Source organism: Colobus angolensis, unplaced genomic scaffold (assembly GCF_000951035.1).
Source record: "Colobus angolensis palliatus isolate OR3802 unplaced genomic scaffold, Cang.pa_1.0 Scaffold212, whole genome shotgun sequence".
In the NCBI taxonomy this organism is placed as follows: Eukaryota; Metazoa; Chordata; class Mammalia; order Primates; family Cercopithecidae; genus Colobus; species Colobus angolensis.
In genome coordinates this window covers 229,934-240,722 of record NW_012115289.1, presented here as the reverse complement: position 1 = coordinate 240,722, position 10,789 = coordinate 229,934, and the positions used below count along the sequence as shown (strand labels likewise).

General features: G+C 38.0%; 1 protein-coding gene across 2 annotated transcripts in view; it reads right to left on the bottom strand.

The window, feature by feature from the left end:
* Positions 1–10,789, bottom strand: part of DEPDC1B (DEP domain containing 1B) — a 94,660-nt gene that overhangs the window by 11,982 nt on the left and 71,889 nt on the right. For both annotated transcript variants that reach the window (XM_011942892.1, XM_011942893.1), the window contains exons 8-9: positions 3,136–3,302; positions 820–996 (exon numbers count right to left, since the gene is read on the bottom strand). In XM_011942892.1, the coding sequence (XP_011798282.1) occupies positions 820–996; positions 3,136–3,302 (344 nt within the window). The remainder of the gene's footprint in view (positions 1–819; positions 997–3,135; positions 3,303–10,789) is intronic.

Here is a 10,789-nt window from a genome sequence, read left to right as displayed (position 1 = left end):
CACTTCTTTATTATGTATTATTATTACACTTCTTGTAATATATTATTACACTTCTTTTGCCTTGTTTTTATATAACCACCATGACAACAGCAGCAGCTACCTTTCAAAGAATACCTGACATATGTCAGAAACTCATCCTAAGAATTGTAAAGTATAGTGTTCTAATCTTCACAACTTTATAAAGTAAGAATGGCCCATTTTAACGCCTGAGGAAAGAAAGTAAAATCCAAAGAGGTTAAGGGACTTGCCCAAAGTCACACAACGGAAAGGATCCAGCTAGGAATTTGGCCAGAGTTTCATGGCTCTCATGCCAGTGTTCTTCTACCGTACTATGATTTTTAGACAAGGAATATGGAATGATAGTTTAGAGCACTGATTCCAGAGGCTGACTGCATCCGTCAGAATTCTGGCTCTGTAGCCTTAAACAAAGTTATTTAAGTTCTTTGTGCCTTAGCTTTTTCATGCAAAAAGTGGCAATATTAAACTAGGTCACAGGGCAATTATGAATCAAGACACTAATTGCACATAAAATCAGTTCCATCAGTACATATATGTAGATTCTGAACAAACTCATTCAAGGAATTAGGAATAAAAAATATGCTGCATGGATTGACATAACAAAACCAAATGTGCATTCTATAAACTTTTCAATGATAATACAAACACATGCAGGGGCTTTCTATGTGCCAAGTCCTGTTGTAAGTACTTTATAAACATTAATCCACTTAATCCTCACAATAAAATGCCCCAAGAAGACTAGCAAGCTTACATGACTTAATATTGCCAATTTCATAGGACTGATAATATCCTCTCCTTTACCTGGACTCTTCGTAGATGAGCCACACGCTCCTCTATAGAGGTCTGCAAGGCCAAAGGGACTTTCAGAATTTCCTGGTAATTGTCCATCAGAAATGTTACCAATCTAGCAGCTAATAACTCATCCAAGTCCACTTCATCCTTGGAACACAAGATGCAACGGGAAAATGTCTGAACCATCTAAAAAAAGAGTGGGGTGAGGGGGGTAAATGCAGTGAGTATTTTTCTGAACTGAGTAAAATCTAATTTGCAAAAAGCAAATATGAGAAATGGTCTAAGGCACAGAGTGCACATTCTACCAAGAGTACCTGGCCATCTCAAATGGGCTGGTGGTCTCAACAACCAGAACAAACAAAATATGCATCTTCCTGTTAAGAGACTGCAGAGAGATGCTTATCTGAGCAATTTTTAAAGGTACCTCCTTTTACACATGATTTTAAATATACATACATATATATACACATACACACATATAAATATATGAAAACAAATTTTGAAAATCATTATCACCACGACTTGAATCATGTAGCACTATTAAGTTCAAAGCACTTTATAGCCATTTAGTCAATTATTATTTATCCTAATTTCATTATTGATTTGTTTTAAACTGCTAACACAGTCCACATGCCTCAACCATTACATCTTTTCCTAGTTAACTTATTTTCTCTAGGATTTTCGATGTATATTTGACAATCATCTTTGAACAAAGCCATGGGACTTTTCAAGAAGTACATTAAGTGATGAGACTCTCTTTGCAGCAAGCAGAAATACAAAATACATTATAGCATCAATATAATATAATAATTTCCATATAATTTATATTAACTACTCCTTTTTTTTTCTTTCCTTTTTGATGGAGTCTCGCTCTGTAACCTAGGCTGGAGTGCAATGGTGTGATCTCGGCTCACTGTAACCTCCGCCTCCCAAGTTCAAGCAATTCTCCTGCCCCAGTCTCCCGAGTAGCTGGGATTACAGGCACCCACCACCATGTCCAGCTAATTTTTGTACTTTTAATAGAGATGGGATTTCACCATGTTGGTCAGGCTGGTCTAGAACTCCTGACCTCAGGTGATCCACCCACTTCAGCCTCCCAAAGTGCTGGGATTACAGGATTGAGCCACCACGCCCAGCCTAACTACTCCATTCTTAATACTGTTCTTTGGACTGGCTTTTTTTTTTCTCCCACTACTTTTATTGCTGACAATCTTCCTTCCAAATATTTAAGCATAAAATCATGTAATTCTGCTAAGACTTCATTTCATTAACACACTGCAAATGATCTTCACTTACATTTACATGTACAGAGAGACACACAGGAAGAGAACTTTTTGCCTGGAGACCATGGACCCCAGGGACTCTGTGATTGCCTTGAAACTGCATGTAAAGCTTTGTACATGTATTCTATATGCAGAATAGATATAAAGTTTTCTTCAGCTTTTCATAAAGGTCCATTAGCCTCTCTAGCCATTCACTCACCCCAAAAAAATACAGAGATCAAGAATCCTCCTGGGCACTAAGTGCTCCTCTGATCTTACTCTATTACTTCTAAAACTGGGCCAGTGAATCCCCAGGGAGTACACAGTGGCTTAGCAGGATATGGAAAGCACATACATTCCACTGAAGCACCAGTTTTCCTCCAAGACATTTTTTGAGGAAAATTAAGAGATTTTGCTAGTAAATAAATTCTAAAATAAACTCTCTTTAAAAACATATGCCAATAGAAGCAGAGATTAGATGGTGGTTACCAGAGGCTGGGGGGTACAGGGGCATGGAAATGGAAGATGTTGGTCAAAGGGTACGAAGATCCAGTGAGACAGGAGGAGCAAGTCTTAGTGCTCTAGTGCACAGCATGGTGACCACAATTATAATAATATATTGTATATTTCAAAATTGCCAAAAGAATAGAATTTTAACATTCTCATTACAAAAAAATGGTAAGTTGGTATGGTAATGAATCTGTTAATTAGCTTGATTGACTCTTTCTATAATGTATACATAGATTAAAACATCACATTGTACCCCATAAATATATGCAATTTTTATTTGTCAATTAAGAATAAATTTAAAATAATTTTAAGTGGGAGAACAGGATGTAGCAGATCTCTCTACAGAGTCTGCCCCCTACTCAAGTCTCCATTTCTCATTATGTTCTTTAAGACACTTAGACCAAAAGCATGACCACGAGTCTGGGTGAACACTGACTGTGGCTCTTTTAAAGCAAGCCTGCTTTGTACTTCCCTCTGATCACCCAAACTAATACACCTTACTCAGTCGACTTTCATTCCAAAAAATCATATCTGATGTTAAAAATCAACCTACCAGTGTTCGGGTACCAAAGCCATCACACAGGGGTGGCATCTCTTTGTTTAAGCAAATCCTTGCCATCATCCTCATCAATAGCTGTAACTTTCTCCTATTTTCAGGAGGCAGGAGAAGGCAGCAAATCTGAAATGCTTCAACTGCCACTTTCTCTTTCTGTAACAAACCTGATTTAGAAAAAAAAAATTGTTATCTTTCAACACCTATAGCCTAGTAGATTCTATATGGTCATATTTTAACAAAATATATATTAGTAAAATTACATAAAATATTATCACATATTCAACTATACTGGGTCAGTTGAATATAGATCCATTGTCACTCACAAATCGCTATAGAAAATACAAACCATCAACCAGGCATGACAAATATATAGAACCAAATACAGCCATTTTCTCCTCCCATACACTAGACAGCTATATCTCAATTTTCATAGCATTCTTTCCTGAACCAGGAGCAGCCAGGCTAACACTGCCCTAACCCTCAACACTCACATTGTTAGAGTCCAAAATAGAAAGAACATGAACGTGTCATCAGTCAGCAGGCTGACCACCTTGCATGACTCTCACTGACTAAACAAAGGACTAAGGCCCACATAGTCCACTGCCAAATGGCTCGCCTTCTTTCTAAATAATGCCTGTCAAACAACCCTTCCTTTCAGTTAGGCTATCTTTCTTAGTTAAGTGTGCTGATTCAATCATGTTATATGTCATCCTTCCTCATTTCAGGTATGATTTTGCTAAAAGCTAAGATATTCTAGCCAGGCACAGTGGCTCACGCCTGTAATCTCAGCACTTTGAAAGGCTGAGATGGGATGATCATTTGAGGCCAGGAATTTGAGACTAGCCTGGGCAACCTAGTGAGAACCCATTTCTACAAAAAAAAAAATTTTTTTAATTAGCTGCCATGGTGGCACACGCCGGTAGTCCTAGCTATTCAGGAGGCTGAAGAGGAGAACTGTTTGAGCCCAGGAGTTTGAGGTTACAGTAAGCCATGATGGCACCAGCCTGGGCAACACAGCAAGACCCTCTCTCTTTTTTTTTTAAAAGGATATTATAATATTGCTCTCTTTTTTACTATATTTGTCACTGGACACACTTATATCCAAGCCCTCTAATGAGGTAAAACTGCTTCTATCAGTTTATCTGTCCTATATCCAACCATTTCAAGTTACCACTAGTCTTTGGGAGGCAAAAAACATCTTTTATATTGAGTAAGTATTTACTGATCATCTACAATATACAAGAACTGTGCTAGATCCCGGAAATACAAATATATACCAGGCCTCTTCCTTTGAAGAGCTTATGCACTGTGAAGAGAAACCCATAAACAAATAAGGGACAAATGAAAGGCAATGCAAGAAATATCTGCAAGGGCCACAGGAGGGGAACTATAAGCCACTCAATATGACTGCAGCACAGGTTATGAGGGGAATGACTTGGCAGAAGTAAAGCTAGAAAGATCAACAGAGATGAGGTCTCAGAAGGCTCTGACTGCCAGATGAAGGAGACTGGGTTTGTTCTCAAAGGCAGTGGATGTGCATGGACAGGAAAGGAGGGCAGAAGACACAGCTTTTCTAGACCAAGTGCTGATCCTAGACATACTCGGGAATGCTGTTGATTACATCACTATCATCTATGTAGACCTGTTTTCAATTCCACATCATCAAATCATGGAAAGAAAAAAGGTTTATGATCATATTTTAATATATCCTTTCATTTACTCAACAAATATTTATGAAGCCTCACCCGTATTCCAGGAACTGTGTTAGGAGGGGACATACAGTGAGGAATAAAGCAAAAATCCCTGTGTGATCTCATGGAGCTTGTTTTCCAGAAGATGAAAAGGAAAAAGATATAGAAACACAAGGTCAGGCGGAAAGATGCTATGGAGAAAAATACACTGGAGAGGAGCTGGGGAGTAACGGAATGTGCTCAAAAAAACACTTCTATCATTTTCAGGAAGGCCCTCTCTAAGGAGGTAACATGCGAGCAGAGATCCAAAGGAAATGAGAGCAAGCCAGGGAAATACTGTAGAGACAAACTTTCAAGGTGGAGGAAATGGCAATTACAAAGATTATAACGTGAGAGCATGCTGGGAGTGTGTAAGGTACAGGAATGGGGCCAGCGTCAAGAGACAGTGAGTGTAAGGAAAACACAAGTCAGAAATCAGGTTAGAGAGGCAGCCAAGGGGCGGATTGTGCAGAACTTTGTAGGCTATAAGGGGAAAGCAGGGAAAAAAGAAGACACACAGCATGCTGATGGTCTGAATGGGGATGTAGCAGTTGAACTGGTACTAACTAGTTAAATTCTCTTTCTCCACAAAGTCATCTAGTTTTTCCGTAAAGCCTTCTATCTCATTGTCCCACAAATCCCTTCTTTTTCCAAATTAAAAATCCCTTTACAAAGGCAGATTTCACCTTATCTTTACTACATTGTATCTACATTGCTTTATGAATGAGACTACAAGCTAACTGAAAGCATAATGCATTTATTTTGGCAAGCCACATTTCCTAGTATAATACAAGGCAAACAGATAAACACTCAAATACCTATTTATCAATAGACTACATATTATAGTATATTATATTATTATTAGTCAGTATTACATGGCTACTAAATGATAATTTTTGAAGTTATGCAACAATATTACTACAATATTTTTTTAAAATAATAAAAGTATGATATTATAAAGCCTTTATGAAAAATAATGTATTAAAAAATAAATATATTTTAAAATTAAGAGTACATCAGGGCTGTAAAATAATCAGAATTTTATAAAAAGAAATTTAAAAATTTCTTTGTGAGGATGATATTAAGCAAATAGGTAAAATTATATCCATTATATCTTTTCCAAAAAGTATTACTAAATTCTAAACAACCAGTTCCTTGCCAAACTTAGAGTAGATAATAATTTCAGACTTTACGAAAATTAAGTGAGGCTAGGCATGGTGGCTCATGCCTATAGTCTCAGCATTTTGGGAGGCCAAGACAGGAGGATCACCTGAGGCCAGGCGCTTAAGACCAGCCTGGACAACATAGCAAAATCCCATCCCTACAAAAAAATTTTAAAATTAGATAGGCATAGTGGTGCATGCTTGTGGTCCTAGCTACTCAGAAAACTGAGGCAGGAGGATCACTTGAGCCTATGAGTTTGAGCCTGCAGTGAGCTATGACAGCACCACTGCACTCCAGCCTGGGCAAAAGAGCAATACCCTGGGAAAGGAAAAGGAAAGGGAAAGGGAGAAAGAAAGAAGAAGCAAACAAGAAATCAAGCAAGAAGGCACAGGTAAATCCATCTCAGGAATTTATCTACACAAACCTACATACAGGGTGATGAGCAACCATCCTTGACTCATAAACATCCCAATAACTCAACCTTCCTGTGAGACTAGGGTCTCCCTTTTTCTCCCTCCTGTCACTGATCCCAACTGGGACTCCTCTACAATTCCTTCCAACTGTCAACCTTCCTATTTCCTGTGAAAACAGAATCCTATGCTACTATCTCTTCCTCCTTTAAACCCATAATCATTCCCCAAGATTATCCTCCTGCTTCTGGTAGTGGAGGAGCCACCATCAGTATCTTTAATGGAAGGAAGTCTCTGCTGCACAATATTGGATAATGTGGAGGGAGAGGGAGTTGCTTACTCCCAAAGCTAAAAGAGCAGCATGAAAGGATGAGGTCCTGTCACCTGCAGCTGGAGCATGGAATATAGTTTACCAGACTGGGGAGAAAACCCACTGTAAGGACTGGTTAAGTCTATAACACTGCTAGATTTGAACCACAGTTGAGCTACATAATGAATTAAGTAGGACTCTGTAAGTTGATCTTGTAATTTAGCCATCTTTTATAGCAATGTTCTGAGTAGTGGGGAGGGAGGAGAAGAGCAGAACACTTGTTCCAAGTTACCTGCTTAGAAAGGCTTTGGACAAAACCTATCATTTTGACATAATTTATGAGATAAAATTGAAAACTTAATTCACTTCTCCCTCCAAATAGGTATAAAATTGGTATGCTCAATTTCCTTTACCTGCTTACTTTTTTCAAAGTATACATTACTACCACCTAATATACTACAGAATTTACTTATCATGTTATCTACCATTGTTTCCCCTCTGCCCCACTGGAATGTAAGCTCCACAGGGTAGGGATTCTTAACACTTTTGTTTGTTGATATGCCTCCTGTAGCTAGAAAAATACCTGGTACATCATAGGTACCAATACATTTCTGTGTAAAAAATGAATGAATGAATGAATGAATGAATACTTGAATACATGAATGAAGAATAAGAATGATCCATCTCTTATTGGGATTGTAGCCAGAATATCTGGATTAAATCCCAGCTCTCACCAATTATGGACAAGTCAACCTCCATAAATCAGAAAATGTTATCAATAGTCATAAAACCAAATCAATGTACTACACTGGGTATCCATGGGCTATATAGAGGAGTCAAATGAACTGAAAGTTTCAATGGCATCAGTCATAGCTACTACTACCTTAAAGCATTAAAACTAACATCAGGAAGAAGACACAACATGAATCACATACAACTTTGGCTAGATTTTCTTTAAAATCTGGTTAAGAAATGTATTGTGCACTAATAGATAAGATTAAATTTGGCTCTGGGCCTCACAACAACAGCAGGTAAAATTCCACAATGTCCCAACACAAGCATATTATTGAATAATAAATCATTTAATTATGCCCTCCTAAACCCTAAATGCCTAAACACTTGTAGAACCACATTACATAGTATGGAAGAAGACATAAACTTACATAAACATCATCCACATATTATGTTTTTGTAAAATTCACTATGTGTAATTCAGAAAGCCTCTGTCACAGTTATTACTCTGTGAGTCACTGGAAGATTTTCAAGTTTGCATTTTTATTACATACAAAAAGATATGTCTCATTCCCTGGTGTTAGAAGGTCCTAAACAACTCAAAGTTTTTTGATTTTTCAGCTGAAAGTTTGTAGATGTCTTTGTTAGCTTCAATGAGAGAACTATCTTTGCAGTTGCCATTTGATAGTCGGCTCCTTGTTAAAGATTACAGAAGTCTTTATTGGAGTCACCTATTAATATAGAGGTATAACCTCGTTTTATTGCACTTCCCTTTATTGTGCTTTGCAGATATTATATTTTTTACAAATTGAAGTTTTGTGGTAACCCTGTTAAGCAAGGCTATCACCACATTTTTCCAACAACATGTGCTCACACCATGTCTCTGTATCACATTTTGGTAATTCAGAATATTTCCATTTTTTATTATTATTTTATCTATCATTATGACCTAGGACCAATAAGTACTGTAAGTGTTTGGGGGAACCACACAACATGCCCATAAGACTGTGAACTTCATCAACCGATGAGTGTGTTCTGACTGCTCCACCAATAGGTGGTTCCCCCGTCTCTCTCCCTCTCTTTGGGCCTATCTATTCCCTCAGACACAACAATATTGAAATTGGGCCAATTAATAACCCTACAATGGCCTCTAAGTGTTCAAGTGAAAGAAAAGTCATACATCTTTCACTTTAAATCAAAGAAATGATTGACGTTAGTAAGGGTGACAGGTTAAAAGCTGAGAGAAGTCACAAGCTAGGTCTCTGGTGCCAAACAGCTAGCCAAGTTATGAATGCAAAGAAAAGTTCTTGAAAGAGACTAAAGTGTCACTCCAGTGAGCACACAAATGATAAGGCAGTGAAACAGTGTGTTGCTGATAGGGAGAAAGTTTGAGTGGTCTAGATAGAAGATCCAACCAATCACAACATTTCTTTAAGCCCCACCCTGATCTAGAGCAGAGTCCTAACTCTTCAATTCTATGAAGGCTAAGAGAGGTGAGGAAACTATAGAAGCAAAGTTAGAATCTAGCAGAGGCTGGTTTATGAGGTTTAAGGAAAGAGGTTGTCTTCATAACATAAAAGTGCAAGGTGAAGCAGCAAGTGTTAATGTAGAAGCTGCAGCAAGTTATCTAGAAAATCTAGCTAAGATCATGATGAAAGTGGCTACATTAAACAACAGATTTCCAATGTAGACAAAACAGCCTTTAATGGGAAAAGATGCCATCTAGGACATTTGTAACTGGAAGGGAGAAGTTAATATTTGGCTTCAAAGCTTGAAAGGACAGGCTGGCTCTCTTGTTAGGTGCTAATACAGCTGGTGACTTGAAGTTGAAGCCACTGCTCATTTACCATTCCAAAAAGGCTAGGGCCCTTAAGAATTATGCTACAACTGGCTGGGTGTGGTGGCTTATGCCTGTAATCACAGCACTTTGGGAGGCTGAGGTGAGCGGATCACCTGAGGTCCGGAGCTCAAGTCCAGCTTGGCCAACATGGTGAAACCTTGTCTCTACTAAAAATACAAAAATTAGCCAGGCATGGTGGCATATGCCTGTCGTCCCAGCTATTTGGGAGGCTGAGGCAGGAGAATTGCTTGAGCCCAGGAAGTGGAGGTTGCAATGAGCCAAGATTGTGCCACTGCACTCCAGCTTGGGCGACAGCACAGGACTCCACCTAAAAAAAAAAAAAAAAAAAAAAAAAAAAACAGAATTATGCTACATCTATTCTACCTGTGCTCTAAAAATGACAACACATGGTTTAGTGAAGATTTTAAGCCCACAGTTGAGATCTGCTAAAAAAAAAAAAAAAAAAAACAGCCGGCAATTTCTTTCAAAATACTACTGTTCACTGACAATGCACCTAGTCACCCAAGAGCTCTGATAAAGAAGTACAAGGAAATTAACATTGTTTGCATGCCTGCTACCACAAGATCCATTCTGTAGCTCATAGATCAAGGTGTAATTTCAACTTTCAAGTCTTATTATTTATACATTTCATAAAGCAATAGCTGCCATAGACAGTGATTCCTCTGATGGATCTCAGCAAAGTACACTGAAAATCTTCTGGAAAGGATTTACTATTCCAGATGTCATTAAGAACATTCATGATTCATGGGAGGTCAAAATATCAACATTAACAGAAGTTTGGAATAAGTAATACCAATACTCCTGGATGATTTTGGGGGGTTTAAGTCTCAGTGAAAAAAGTGACTGCAGATATAGTGGAAATAAGAGAACTAGAATTAGAAGTGGAGCCTCAAGATGGGGCTCAATTGCTGCAATCTTATGATAAAACTTGAAATGATGAGGAGTTACTTCTTAAGAATGAGCCAAGAAAGTGGTTTCTTGAGATGGAATGTACTCCTGGTGATGATGTGAACTTTGTTGAAGTGACAACAAAGGATAAAGAATATTACATAAACTTAGTTAATAAAGCAACCACAGGGTTTGCAAGGACTGATTCCAATTTTGAAAGAAGTTCTACTGTGGGTAAAATGCTATGAAATAACCATCACAGGCTACAGAGAAATATTTTGTAAAAGGAATATTAATCAGTGCAGCAACTTCATTGTCTTATTTTAAGAAATTGCCAATCACCGTATCTTCAGCAGGTATCTTCAAGGGTATTCAGTTAGGAAAAGAAGAAGTCAAATTGTCCCTGTTTGCAGATGACATGATTGTACATTTAGAAAACCCCATTTTCTCAGCCCAAAATCTCCTTAAGCTGGTAAGCAACTTCAGCAAAGTCTCAGGATACAAAATCAATGTGCAAAAATCACAAGCATTCTTATACACCAGTAACAGACAAACA